Genomic DNA, 15673 nt, shown 5'->3' on the forward strand with positions numbered 1-15673 from the left:
ACTTTCATGATCAATCATTATAAAACATATCATATATATTATTCTGAAATGGACCAATCTGCACAACGACTACTTTCACTGTCGCTACTTTCACTATATTTTGATGAGAATACTTTTCTACTTTTACTTGAGGAACATTTTGAATGCAGGACTTTTAGTGTAACAGAGTATTCCTACACTCTGGTACTTCTACTTTTACTCAAGTACAAGATCTGAGTACTTCTATTTTTACTCAAGATCTGAGTACTTCTACTTTTACTCAAGTACAAGATCTGAGTACTTCTTCCACCTATGATTGTTGGATAAACAAAACGTTACCCAACATTTTAAGCAGGTAAAGTTTGTTCAGCCTCAGAAGAACAGCAACAATAACGTTTCATTAAAAGCCACACACAAGAATAACAATGGTGTAATATTATAAAACTGACAGTGGTTATTCGGCATGAAGAGTTATTTTGATATATTATGATAGATATTATTGCCGATAATTTACTAGACACAACTTGTCTCAAACTCCACTGAAGAGTCCGTTCTCATTACCCATGAACTGAAGTTTCCACATCACACTTTCATTAATTTAATGTTGAGCAATTACTGGCTTCCAAACTAGTTAGTCACCAAATCATGTAGGTACGAGTCCTTCAACTGAGAAATGTATTTCTTCAGCAGATGAATGCGAAAATAATCCTCCAATGTCAAAAGCTACACACATCTGTCTGCACAGTGAAGGGTAAACATCAGCCTGACACATTTGTCAGTGAAGTGGGACTTTAAAATGCAGATTGCATCATCGGATGACTTCACCAGAGTATGTGTTAAGGCATCTTCCTAGAAAACATGTTTGTTTACCTTAATGTAAAAGTATGTTTGAGGTAAAGGCATCAGCTAAGAGTCAAAGCCTGAAATAAGGACTGTGGTTTAAGAGATTTCTGAAAAAGGACTGGCAATAGACGAAAACATGACCATTAGCTAGATCAGGTCATGCTAAGAGGAAAGGCTTTTTGTAATAATGGTGAACATCAAATTGAAGTTAATAGAGTGGTGCAGGGATGACGTATTTGTGTAGGCCGACCGGAAGTAAAGCATCTCCCTGGTTCATTCGACAAAAGCAAATGGGGTTTTTCCATAGGATTTTTGAATATTGCAGAAATAAGATGTGTGGCAAAATAAAGTTTATGATACTTGCACGTTTTGTTCAAGAGAATAATCTCCACATGTGAACACCACTTTATAATTTTTGAAGAATAAATGCAATCTCCAGTAGTAAAAAGATAACGTTGGGCTATAAAGGAACTACAGCACGGTCACATGACTTCACGTCACCACTGCTAAGCTAAAGGCGGCTAATGTTGGGCTATAAAGGAACTACAGCACGGTCACATGACTTCACGTCACCACCGCTAAGCTAAAGGCGGCTAATGTTGGGCTATAAAGGAACTACAGCACGGTCACATGACTTTACGTCACCACCACTAAGCTAGAGGCGGCTAATGTTGGGCTATAAAGGAACTACAGCACGGTCACATGACTTCACGTCACCACCACTAAGCTAGAGGCGGCTAATGTTGGGCTATAAAGGAACTACAGTACGGTTACATGACTTCACGTCACCACCGCTAAGCTAAAGGTGGCTAATGTTGGGCTATAAAGGAACTACAGCACAGTCACATGACTTCAAGTCACCACCGCTAAGCTAAAGGCGGCTAATGTTGGGCTATAAAGGAACTACAGCACGGTCACATGACTTCACGCCACCACCGCTAAGCTAAAGGCGGTTAATGTTGTGCGTGATGACGTTTAGTCGTCTCATTTAGACATTTGTTGGCAACTGCCATTTTTAAATTCACCAGTTGGGTATTTACTGACGTATTTTATTTTGATATTAAAATCTCTTTAGCTTGTGTCAACCAGATACCTTAATTCAGGATCCAAGCAAACCAGAAGTGCTAGAATGCTAACTTATGTACAGGTTTTAGGACTCATTCCTGCACCACTCTGTAGCCTTATAGTTATTATAACCCTAACCCTTTTTACTTCACCTAACTACAGTTCCATTTTGCTTCAAATATCATATGTGGTGTTCATTTGCACATTTTTCTTTGCAACAGAGCTCATTTTACCATAATAAGTCCCCAAACTGTATGGAATTGAAGCACTAAATCACTGGAGAAGAGTTTGTGTGGGTGTTTGTATTGCAGGTAGCAACTTAACAATCTGTCCTACTTGCCGTCTTTTCCAAGAAAGTGAAAACATGCATAACTTTTCTACGAAAGATGGCTCTTATTTCCTGAGCGTGGCATTTTGCTTTTTGTTGTATTGCAGCTCATGTCTAGTCCATCTCTTCCCATCAGAATGCAACAGACAACAAAACATCAAATGCTTTTTATTTAGTAAATACATGGATGTGTTGCCCAGTGAATTACTGAACTACTAACCCCCATATAGATTTTGTACGCCTTACTGACGTCAAATGTTGTATTGTATTGTATACTCATTGTGAAGCTGACCGTTGAACGGCCCGACCAAGCAAAGAGGCAGAGGCAGAGAGTTCAAATATAACCCGGTGTGGGCATTTATTACTCCTTGTGGTACATGACATAGCCTCAATATTACTGTCTCATGTGAACACCAGCCACAAGGATCTCACACACACTACCTGTCCACTGACAGGGAAAACAGAGCCTAAATACACACACACTAATCAGGCCAATAAGACACAGGTGGGGGGGGAGGAGACAACACAGGGCACCAGGTGACCACAATCACCAGTAACAGACAAGACGGGAGGGGAAACACTTGTACAATTAATGCAACTTAACGTCATGACATATACACGCTCAAACATATTATTTGCACACAATGATTAATCTCAACCTATGTCAATTTTACACAATCATAAACGCTTTCGGCGCTCTCGCTATAACTCCCCTCTCTTTTCAGGTGGAGCCGAGGACCCGACCAGCATCTGCCAGACGACATTCCAATTAATACGGTTTAATCATTTAATAAATACTACATCAATAAATAGTATAATTTATATAAAAATTTGCAAATATGCAATGCCAAACTGTACTGTGCAAATTACGCTAATAAAGTGCTGAGTGACATTATTACTGTGCAAAAGGAAGTTGTTTCATAAAGTGCAAACCCATATGTGCAATATTACAAGGCCCGAAGCTGTCAGTCCACGGTAACGTCACACTCATGCATCATACAGCACACGGGTCAGATGTATAATCCTTTGCATTCACAATAACCCTGAAACGACACCAGTGACGTTTGTGTTCCCGTTTCACCTCCAATCCCGACTCATATTGAGTTTCCGTTCCCTCTGACGCCTTTAGGTGTGGTTCTTCCCCGAGGGCCTTTTATTGTTGATAGCGTTGGCATCAATTATTAGCCAACACAAATTTGACACCGCTCTATCTGGGTCACACATCACACAGTTTAATTGAAGGGCATTTCCAGAGATGGTCACACAGCCTGGTCTCCTAAAAATCATGATCCTACATTTGTCAAATATCTTTTAAAGTTATCACAACTACGTCCGTAATTCAAGTCCATTTAAATCCCCACATGGTCAGTGTGGAAAACATGGGTTTTTCCCCTCACTGATGGAAGTGTCATTTATAACCAAATATGTTAGTATTCATTTGGAGGGATGCATTAATTTCTGTACAAAATCCAATGGTTGTTCAATTTAGCTTGAAACCAAAAATATTAACCTTGTGGTAAATTTGAGGAAAACCAGGGGATCAGCAAAGTCAGAAGGATTTATCTACTGGGGACAACAGAGGAGGGACAAGTACTCAGATCTTGTACTTGAGTGAAAGTAGAAGTACTCAGATCTTGTACTTGAGTAAAAGTAGAAGTACTCAGATCTTGTACTTGAGTAAAAGTACCAGAGTGTAGGAATACTCTGTTACAGTAAAAGTCCTGCATTCAAAATGTTACTCGAGTAAAAGTAGAAAAGTATTATCATCAAAATATAGTGAAAGTAGCGACAGTAAAAGTAGTGATTGTGCAGATTGGTCCATTTCAGAATAATATATATGATATGTTTTATAATGATTGATCATGAAAGTGTTCTCAAAGCTGGTAAAGGAGCAGCTAGTTTGAATGACTTTGTATACTGCAGGGTAGCTTGTGGATTTACTCCAGGTGGAACTAAAGTCTGATTTAACACTTGATTATATTTCACATCATTCATCCACATCTGTAAAGTAACTAAAGGTATTAAATACATGTAGTGGAGGAAAAGTACACCATGTACCTCTGAACTGTACTGGAGTAGAATACGTACAAAGTAACATAAAATAGAAATACTCAAGTAAAGTACAAGTATCTCAAAATGGTACTCTACTAGAATAATGCACTTAGTTACACCACTAGGGGACAATAATAAGTACATTTAATCCAATAGTTGATTATATGTTGTAGTCTGGACAACAGTAGTGGATCACCCGACACGACCGATACACTTCCAACTCTGCATGACGTCAATCGATCAAATTCTGCCTCCTATCAGAGGGACAATCTCAACGTTGGATGATTGCACTGATTGCGCCAAAAGAAGAACATTAATGATACAAAAATCAAAGCTCACAGACTCCAGCTGATTCCTATCTGACATCCAATAATGAGAGTGGACATGGAAGTGTTGGCCATGAGTCCGTCCTCCCATTGAAAAATAAAAACAAACTCTGATTATTCGGAGAATTCGGTCTCTAGATTTAGGAATTCAAAGTCTTCAGAGATGGGCTGACGCACGGTGGTTACAGCGCGCTGAGGAATGCAGACAGACGGTTCTTTATCAGCACAGCTCCAGAGACAAATACCTTTTCAAATTCTTAGCATTCGGGAGTCACATGGCAGGGATTCGCCTTCAGGACAAAGCTCAGGGCAAAGATAGAAGTGATATCATCGACCCTTTGTTCATTGTTTCAGCTCATTTGGATATGGCTAAAGTCAAACGAAATAAAGTGGTTTTACGCAGCCACGTTTGAACTATTACACACAATTTAACAAGCTAAATATTAATAATTTCACAGCTTTAAGCAAAGGAAATTAAGCACTTGTAGTCAGGGGCGCACCTTGCGAACGGGCAAGGCAGGCAAATGCTTGGGGCCCCGGACCAGAAGGGGGACCCCAAAGAAGGTAGATTAAGAGGGTCCACAGCAACGACAACATGAAATACCCTTTCATTTACTGCAACGACATGTCAGGAAACCCCTCAAGGCGGCCCCATGCATAGCCGGCGTAAAATGCTGCTTCTTTTCGGGGGGGGGGATGCTGTCGGCTGTGCGTGGTGATGAAAAGCTGGTTCGAGGGGCCCCCAGTGAATGTTTGCCTAGGGCCCCCACATGCTCTAGGATAGCCACTGCTTGTAGTACCAGGCCAGAATCCGTTAACATGTGGCAGCAGATTTAGCTCAGTGTTCTTTGACTCTGTCCAAATGTGGGCGTCTTTGGCTCAGGTTTAGCGATCGTCCACCAATCAACTGGTCTGTGGTTAGATCTCCAGCCTCCGCAGTCAACATGCCGAAGAGTCCTTGGGCAAGGCTCAACCAGAAAGTGCCCCCCAAAGCCTTTAAACCTACCTAAGTTCTCCTGCTCTACCGTTTACCTTCAGTGGCTGCCCGAATCCACTTAAATGACTCTGGTACTGGCCTAATGCACTGTGAAGGGTTCTGGTCCTACATACACTCCAGCATATTATAACAGCAAGAGGGACTGAGGTACCCCTCAATAAATACACGGCTTCAAAATGGTTAAAGGAGCTCCTCATTTATATCAGGACGGCAGAAAGTCTACACATCTTCCCCAGCATACTGAAAACCCATCTGTTTTGACTGCACCAAGGCCAAAAATGAATGAACAAATAGTATATTATATACATATATAGACAATGACATATATATATATGTATATATATATATATAGACAAGGCTGTCCAACAACATCATGGGACCCAAAGAATATTAACTACTACCATCTAATGGGAGATTCAATACAGTCAGACTGAAGCATCCTTTGTGCTCCAGTCAGTCCTCTCAGTAAACACAGAGCTGAATCCAGATCAAATGCACGCTGAAGGCTCTTTGAGCATGTTTTCTCTCACTGATGGTGCTGTTATGTTCAATGTTTGTCGTTTGTTTTTCATGTATTGTGTCTTGATATGTGTCTGTTGATGTTACACATGGAGCTGCTGTGATGCAAGGAGCATTTCAGACTTGATCTGACCATTCAAGTATTATCGTATCATATCGTATATAATGTACGCAGCACTTGCAAAAGTTTGGCTTATTGTAAGCTAATGTACTTAAGTGTAAGTCTGAAAACACTCTGCTTCTGTGACGGAAACATTTCCCAACTATCCATCTATCTATCTATCTATCTATCCATCCATCCATCCATCTATATATCTATCCATTTATCTATCTATCTATCTATCTATCTATCTATCTATCTATCTATCTATCTATCATATAAATGCAGTATGTTTACCAAATACAAAACTCTCCAGTCAAAAGAAAAGTGGTACAACATGATCTCATTACCTTCATTACCATCTTTGGCTTTGTGTGACATACACATGCTTGAAATGGAAACACACTGAGGTATTACCCAATGGCTGTTTGACATTTTTCAGGGTTGTCAGGGCCACATTTCAAGTGCATACCGGGAACTCTGAAGAGCTGCAGCCCTCCCAGTGACTCAGCCACTCAGGTGCTCTCCATGGAGACTGCAGAGAGAGAAAGCCCTTCATGGCCTCTGACGCAGAACTGCTAAGAAAACAGCATCTAGTGTGTAATCAACTCGACTGCAAACAAAATGAAGTGAAGTCACGCCGCCTCGGGGACACTGATGATGCTAATGAGCTGAGTTGTGTCATTTAAATGATTTCCTGTGGCGGGGAGTTGTGCAAAACTGTCTTTGCTGAAAGAACAGAAGCTTTGGAAAGGTGTGGAGTAATGTGATGAAAAACATATTTGTGTACCCTGAATTGTGTTCACCAAAGGTAGGATCGACTAGGACCCAGAGAGGGCAAAAGTACACACATCCTTTACTCAAGTAGAAGTACAGATACTCGTGTTCAAAAATACTCTGGTGAAAGTAGAAGTACTGACTAAACTTCTTTACTAAAGTAAAAGTAAAGAGGCTTTGAAATGTACTTCAGTAAAAAGTACCCATAACTAGCAGCTGTTTCAAAGAGTACCTGACCTCCCTTTATATTAATAGAACAATAATGTCATTGTTAGCTAATGAATGTTTCCATGCTGAACAACGGCAACATGACAACGTTTCCATTGGTCCCTCTTCTTTAGAGAAGACCAGGAAATGATGGATACACGGATCGTGTTCAAATCAATAGGCACGCAATGACTCTAAATAATAATGATCACGCATCAAACACACATTCAGACTAAAGGAACCAGCTGTTTGGAAAATGAGAGAAGTAGAAAGTACAGGTATTTGTGTTCAACATGTTAGAAGTAGAAAGTACAGGTATTTGAGTTCAACATGTAAGAAGTAGAAAGTACAGGTATTTGGGTTCAACATGTAAGAAGTAGAAAGTACAGGTATTTGAGTTCAACATGTAAGAAGTAGAAAGTACAGGTATTTGAGTTCAACATGTAAGAAGTAGAAAGTACAAGTATTTGGGTTCAACATGTAAGAAGTAGAAAGTACAAGTATTTGAGTTCAACATGTAAGAAGTAGAAAGTACAAGTACTTGTGTTCAACATGTAAGAAGTTGACAGTACAAGTATTTGGGTTCAACATGTAAGAAGTAGAAAGTACAGGTATTTGAGTTCAACATGTAAGAAGTAGAAAGTACAAGTACTTGTGTTCAACATGTAAGAAGTTGACAGTACAAGTATTTGAGTTCAACATGTAAGAAGTAGAAAGTACAAGTATTTGGGTTCAACATGTAAGAAGTAGAAAGTACAAGTATTTGGGTTCAACATGTAAGAAGTAGAAAGTACAGGTATTTGAGTTCAACATGTAAGAAGTAGAAAGTACAAGTATTTGGGTTCAACATGTAAGAAGTAGAAAGTACAGGTATTTGTGTTCAACATGTAAGAAGTAGAAAGTACAGGTATTTGTGTTCAACATGTAAGAAGTAGAAAGTACAGGTATTTGTGTTTAAAAAGGTAAAAAGTAAAACAAAATAAGTAGTGGAGTAAAGTACTGATACCAGAACAATTTACTTAAGTACAGTAACGAAGTATTTGTACTCCACTACTTCCCACCTCTGGTCCTTTATCACCATATGCCAACACAAAGAATGGTTAACAATACAATTCGATTTTAAATGAGGTGAACCCACTGAATGCTCGTTGTTTGCTCTGCAGGATTGTCGTCGGTTGAAGAACTTCTCCTCTCTCAAGGCCATCCTGTCGGCCCTTCAGTCTAATGCAGTTTACAGGCTGAGAAAGACCTGGGCTGCCGTTAACAGGTAGGGTTAGAGACGTCTCAAAGGCCACATTTCTGTCCCTCTCTGTGTCACTTTTATGTTGTTTTCTACATAATCGTCCTTTTAATGAGGACATTGAACCCTCATCGAGTGCAATTCAATGTCACTGACTGAGCAAGTCAGCAAATGTCTTGCTTCTTGGTGACATAAGGGTCATCAACAACGCAGTTAACAATAACTGAAGCATAATTTCATGTTGTTGCTTTAAGGCAAATGATGGATACACGGATCGTGTTCAAATCAATAGGCACGCAATGACTCTAAATAATAATGATCACGCCACCAAACACACATTCAGACTAAAGGAACCAGCCTGTTTGGAAAATGTGAGAAGTAGAAAGTACAGGTACTTGTGTTCAACATGTAAGAAGTAGAAAGTACAGGTATTAGTGTTCAACATGTAAGAAGTAGAAAGTACAGGTATTTGTGTTCAAAAAGTAAGAAGTAGAAAGAACAGGTATTTGTGTTCAACATGTGAGAAGTAGAAAGTACAGGTATTTGTGTTCAAAAAGTAAGAAGTCAAAGTTGTCACAAAAATAAGTAGTGGAGTAAAGTACTGATACCAGAAACATGTACTTAAGTACAGTAACGAAGTATTTGTACTCCACTACTTCCCACCTCTGCTGGTGCGTTAATTATAGAGGTCCAAAATGTTCTAGTGGCTTATCTTGATCAGACGGGTATGCATGGATGGATTACAGATTACTGACACATGCTCAGACACTCAAAGAGACACATACTACAGAAGGAGACTCAGAAAGACAACAGCGAAACTGAAAACATACAAAGAAACCAAAGCAACTACAAATTGTGCAAAACAGCTGCACACATAACGACTACAAAGTGGCATAGAAGTTATTACAGAGACTCAAATTAACAAACCGACTACAACGAAAACCAAAAAGACAAGAAAGGGGGTTAATGACAACAAAGAAAACAAATAACCACTTGATCTTCAGGTTGATTTAAGTATATTTTGAGTCCAATACTTTAGTACTCTGCAGGACTTTTACTTGCAACAGATTCATTTAAAAGTTGAATATTGCTAATTGTACTAATATGCAAAAATATCTGACTATTCTTCTACCACTGACATTACAGAAGAAATGGAGCCACAATTGAACTGATGAGAGATTTGGAGTTATTCTGTGTGCTGGGTACACCTGACTCGTTAACGTGACAGCAGAGAGCTCGCATCAACACGAGAGATGTCCCTGTGATTGTGATCTGATCAGGATCACCTGCAGCCGTCAGCGGAGATAAGAGCTGCTTACTGACCTGAGGACACACTGAACACACACTGCAGAGACAACACACACACACTCCACCTGATGGACAGCAACAGAACAGCAGAGGGCAGTTCAAGGCTGTTATTGAGTGTGTCATGTCAAGGAAGATGTTCTTTATTTGAGAATGTACTTATACTTATAAGTTACTTATACTCAACTACATTTTAGAGGATAATGTTGTACTTTTTCCTGTGCTACATTTATTTATTAAAAACACTGATATGATGCAGTTTTGTGCATGTAAATGGTATTCCTCTATTGGACTACTTTATTATCTTCCGTAACACTTCTATTGGCTAGCGCTCCAACACATTGTACGTGATAGGCTAAGGGGCGGGATATCTCTAAGCGGTTGACCAATCACAACAGAGCTGGCCAGCTAACCAATCAGAGCAGACTGGGCTCTGGTTTCAGACAGAGGGTGAAAAGAGGTGCTGCAGCACAGACAGTATGAGACAAATAAAGAGCTTTTTGAACATTAAAGCTTGGAGACATGTCCCAGTAGAGACACTACATACTGATATACACCTGAACATCAGCAGGAGAGGACTCTTTAAAGTAGAGACACTACATACACCTGAACATCAGCAGGAGAGGACTCTTTAAAGTAGAGACACTACATACTGATATACACCTGAACATCAGCAGGAGAGGACTCTTTAAAGTAGAGACACTACATACTGATATACACCTGAACATCAGCAGGAGAGGACTCTTTAAAGTAGAGACACTACATACTGATATACACCTGAACACCAGCAGGAGAGGACTCTTTAAAGTAGAGACACTACATACTGATATACACCTGAACATCAGCAGGAGAGGACTCTTTAAAGTAGAGACACTACATACTGATATACACCTGAACATCAGCAGGAGAGGACTCTTTAAACTAGAGACACTGATATACACCTGAAAATGAGGATGATGGGGCCCCTTTAACTTAAATTACATGTGTCAAATGTCCAAATCACTTGGGTCCCAAGGATTGAAGAAATCTGAACATTTTTAACCAATTATACTTTTAAAAAGTGGTAAGAACATGTCACCTGCGTCCCCAGCAACATGACACCTATAAATGAACATCAGATCGGATATTTGTGATTCGTTTTTTCCAACAAATACTTTATTTGGTGTATAAAACTAAGTCATCAAGCGGATCCTTATCCTTATAACACAATCGTTTGGAGTTGGCAAGCTCTCTGCTGTTGTTAAAAGATAACGTAACAATTATTATAATACATAAGCAAAAACAGTTGGTTAAAAGTAAAGACATTGTGCAATTACGTAAAAAACTATTTTTATTTCAAAAACGTTCTCAGGTTAACTCCACAATAATGAAATGAGTACCAGAGTATAACCCTATACAATACAAATTTAGCTTTTGTTCTTAAGTTTCTCCGTTACACACTCGCTGACAGATTGATTCTTTGTGCAGATAAAAACGAGTCGTAGTGGAACGGCTTTGGTAACAAGGTTAAATAAAGCTTCAAACATAACATAAGATAACAGCAAGATAAAAAGCGCAGAGACATATTAAACAACTTTAAAGCTGACCTTCATGTAGCACAAATATTAAAATATATAACAAATAAGGCGGCGTCTTTAAAACTATAAACTGTAGATTAATTAAAGTGGATAACACTTCCGATGGAGGCTCCTGGTGATTGAAGGTATCTGGTTCTGGTCCGAGAATGTTTTTCCTAAAGTCCAACATCACTGCAGATCTTTCCGTTATTCAGCCGGTTCCGTCTTGTTCTTCTTGTTCAGGACTTTTCGGAGGTTCTCCGGCATCAAGTAGGGCCTCTCTGCGCTGCCATCGTTCCTCTCCAGATCCTCCACTGGAAAACATTCAATAAAACAGGATTAAAGTCAGATTATTGGAGAGAGAAGTGCTTAAAAAACCAGGATCAGGCTTCATTTATTAAGATTACAGCTGCAATATTTGTGTAACATCTTTTTAAATGATATACATTCACAATTTGATTTGCAATATATGAGAGAATGGTCATTTTTATATAAATAAATAAACATTATTAAGTCTGTAAGACACCGGGACATCTTTGCAGCAATATAATATTTTATTCAAATGTTTTTTTTATATTTTACCTTTACCAAATATCACACCTTTAATAACATTTTCATTAATTGTACAGCCCAATTTCACTATTAAATATGAAGGACAAAGTTCATTTAACAGCGGGGAAAGCTTGGAGCAATTACCGCAGACCATAAACAACAACATGCATCAATTTTACGAGTTTAAATTACTTATTTTTAGACTTTTATCCTGAAATATTGTTTATTTAAGCAACTTCGCAGCCAAGCACACACCTACTGAAGGCTACAACATTTTACAGCATCTGTCGAAGGGCCACAGATCAAAAAAAAAAAAATGTACCTCTTGGCTAACTCTGCAACCCAGCAAGGTTTAATAATGTGAACTGTCCCCGTTTAATAAACCAATAGAATTGAAGAATAGATGCAGAACTACATTCCCAAAGTAACAGCAGGTAGCCTAAAGAGAATCACTTTAATGAGATTAAAACCTGGCTTGGTGTAAACCTTTATATATACAGTCTATGGTGAACAGATGAAAAGTGCGTTGATGGTGCATACATCTTTAATAAAAGTGCAAACAGACCAACACTAACTCTGTAAATCAGGCACAAAATGGTTTCAAGTTTCTATTGGCCAGCAGAGGTGGGAAGTAACTAAGTACATTTACTCAAGTAATGCATTGTACTCATTTTTGAGGTACTTGTACTTCACAAGTATTTATATGTTCTGCTACTTTGTACTTCTAGGCCACTACATTGAAGACTGGCTCAAATTGTGAAAAACAACGACCATAAATCATCATATCTATGCAGATGACACCCAGATTTATTTAAAAATGTCACCAGGAGACTATTCTCCGATTCACCCGAGTACTTCTACTTTTACTCAAGTACAAGATCTGAGTACTTCTACTTTTACTCAAGTACAAGACCTGAGTACTTCTACTTTTACTCAAGTACTAGATCTCCGAGTACTTCTACTTTTACTCAAGTACAAGATCTGAGTACTTCTACTTTTACTCAAGTACAAGATCTGAGTACTTCTACTTTTACTCAAGTACAAGATCTGAGTACTTCTACTTTAACTCAAGTACAAGATCTGAGTACTTCTACTTTTACTCAAGTACAAGACCTGAGTACTTCTACTTTTACTCAAGTACTAGATCTCCGAGTACTTCTACTTTTACTCAAGTACAAGATCTGAGTACTTCTACTTTTACTCAAGTACAAGATCTGAGTACTTCTACTTTTACTCAAGTACAAGACCTGAGTACTTCTACTTTTACTCAAGTACAAGACCTGAGTACTTCTACTTTAACTCAAGTACAAGATCTGAGTACTTCTACTTTTACTCAAGTACAAGACCTGAGTACTTCTACTTTTACTCAAGTAAAAGATCCAAGTACTTCTCCCACCTCTGTTGGCCAGTGGCAGTGCGGGGAACCTTTAATAAAAAAGGTTAACAAAAAGGAGAACTTCCAAAAAGTTCCAGACCCTTATTTTCAGAAGTCTTCAACTATAACTAAAAGGTTCCATTATGCCTGTAATTCAGCGTCTTCGCTCTCAAAACTCCTCTTCTCTAAACTTCATCTTCCTCTTGAAGCTGCGGCTGTTTCAACACAACGTCTTTATCGTCGTCTTCATCGTCTTGTTGCCGGGCAGAAGACGGATCCCCGGCTTTGTCCTTCAACAGAATCTCACGAAGCACCGAGGACATGTAATAAGGCCTTTCGGCTGAACCGTCATTGCGCTCCAGGTCTTCACCTTGTTGTGTGTTTGTGTATTTGTACGTGTTAATGGATGGAATAGGAAATAAGTAATGAAATCAGGGTTAAAAAAGGTGTTATGGGAAGGTAGGGAGTGGAAGGAAGGTGGTGAATTGTGAGAAAATGAGAAAGAAAAAGGAGACAAAAAGAGAAAGAAAGTCAAATAGCAAGCAAAGCACCCACAGGCATTTATAGAGAAACACCAAGCAGCAGATTGACATCCTGCGAGCCTCAGACTGTTATTTAGAAATGGTAGGGTGGCTCACTGTAGAGTGGTGCAGGAATGAGTCCTAAAACCCGGAAATTAGTTGGCATTTTAGCACTTCCACTTCCCTCGTCTCGAAGTAAACATTATTATTACTACGACATAAAACACGTCAGCGAATACCACACTGGGGAATATCTGAACCTTATATGTGTCATAAAAATGGCGGTTGCTAACAAGTGTCTAAATAAGACGACTAAACGTCATCACGGCCAACATTAGCCGCCTTTAGCTTAGCGGTGGTGACCTGAAGTCATGTGACCGTGCTATAGTTCCTTAATAGCCTAACATTAGCCACCTTTAGCTTAGCGGTGGTGACATGAAGTCGTGACCGTGCTATAGTTCCTTTATAGCCTAACATTAGCCAACTTTAGCTTAGCGGTGGTGACATGAAGTCGTGACCGTGCTGTAGTTCCTTTATAGCCCAACATTAGCCGCCTTTAGCTTAGCGGTGGTGACCTGAAGTCATGTGACCGTGCAGTAGTTCCTTTATAGCCTAACATTAGCCGCCTTTAGCTTAGCGGTGGGGACGTGAAGTCATGTGACCGTGCTGTAGTTCCTTTATAGCCCAACATTAGCCGCCTTTAGCTTAGTGGTGGTGACATGAAGTCATGTGACCGTGCTGTAGTTCCTTTATAGCCTAACATTAGCCACCTTTAGCTTAGCGGTGGTGACGTGAATTCATGTGACCGTGCTGTAGTTCCTTTATTGTCTAACGTGGTGGTAAATTGTTGTTAATATGTGGAGATTATCCTGCTGAACAAGACGTGTAAGAATCATAAACGTGTGTTTGCCAATTATCTGCAATAATCCAATGGAATAATCCCATTGGCTTTTCCCTCAAAGCAGTCCTTGCCTTGCTTACTTCGGGTAGGCTACAAAAGGACAACATCCCTGCACCACTGTATATTCATGCAGTTTAGAATTAGTGACAGCCACCAAAAGCAATGTTGAAGAAGTGAGGAAAGTCTGGGTTCAGCCGATCGTTAATTTATCTTCGTGTTTTTTGTCTCTTAAAAGCCTTTCTTCAATGCAACACATCTGCATTTAAAAAGGTCCCATGTCATGCTTTTCTGGTTATTACCCGTCCCCTTGTGTGTTATGAAGGTTTTTCTGCATGTAAACGGTCTGCAGAGTCACAAACCCTCAAAGTACACCCTGTAGAGAGTAAAACTCTAACACAGAAAATACCTATCTATGCTGCCCCAGAACGCCTCGTTGGAGATTTCTCTTTTTCCATTTTTTTCTTCCTGAGTATGGTGACGTGACCATGCCCAGGTCCAAATGGACCAATCCATGAAGCTCCTCACAAACCTTATATTTTCTCAGCTCCACGAATTTCTCAGCCTGAGACAGCGAGACACCGTGAAACTCAGCCTGGCTGTGAGTGTGTGTGTGCTCAGGCTGAGTTAAGGTGAGTTTTGCGGAGTCTCGCAGACCCCACGCAGCAACCAGGAAACGACACCAGTAATCCAGCTCACACTGTCCACTCCAGCAGCGAGACCCGCAACGTCCCGCCAACACGGCACCCAGACCCCACGCAGCATTCTCATCTATTTGTCATTACTGGTGTCATTTCCTGGTTGCTAACAAACGCCATGGTAACACATAATCACTGATGTTCCGCTGTAACGGTGGTGGACTCATCAGAACAGAGTGGGCGAGCTGACCAATCAGAGCACAGTGGGCTCCCAGGGAGGGGGGGGGGGGGGGCAGGAGCTCCAACAAGGCGTGTAGGACAGAGAGTGAATACACATACTATACAGAGATGCTGTATGAGAAACCAATGTGAGTTTGGAAAATTGAATAATGTAA

At 39.8% G+C, this 15673-nt stretch overlaps 1 protein-coding gene across 3 annotated transcripts in view; it reads right to left on the minus strand.

Annotated features, from left to right (window-relative positions):
• Nucleotides 1-11050: 11050 nt before the first annotated feature.
• The window catches only part of LOC117535493 (choline transporter-like protein 2), a 37783-nt gene continuing 33160 nt past the window's right edge, over nt 11051-15673 (minus strand). For 2 of the 3 annotated variants that reach the window (XM_034199977.1, XM_034199976.1), the window contains exon 22: nt 11051-11608. In XM_034199977.1, the coding sequence (XP_034055868.1) occupies nt 11502-11608 (107 nt within the window). In that variant the 3' untranslated portion in view covers nt 11051-11501. Of the gene's footprint in view, nt 11609-13173; nt 13592-15673 lie in introns of those variants that run through there. The other variant, XM_034199978.1, reaches the window with a different exon arrangement.

The sequence above is a fragment of the Gymnodraco acuticeps genome, unplaced genomic scaffold (genome assembly GCF_902827175.1).
Source record: "Gymnodraco acuticeps unplaced genomic scaffold, fGymAcu1.1, whole genome shotgun sequence".
Lineage (NCBI taxonomy): Eukaryota > Metazoa > Chordata > Actinopteri > Perciformes > Bathydraconidae > Gymnodraco > Gymnodraco acuticeps.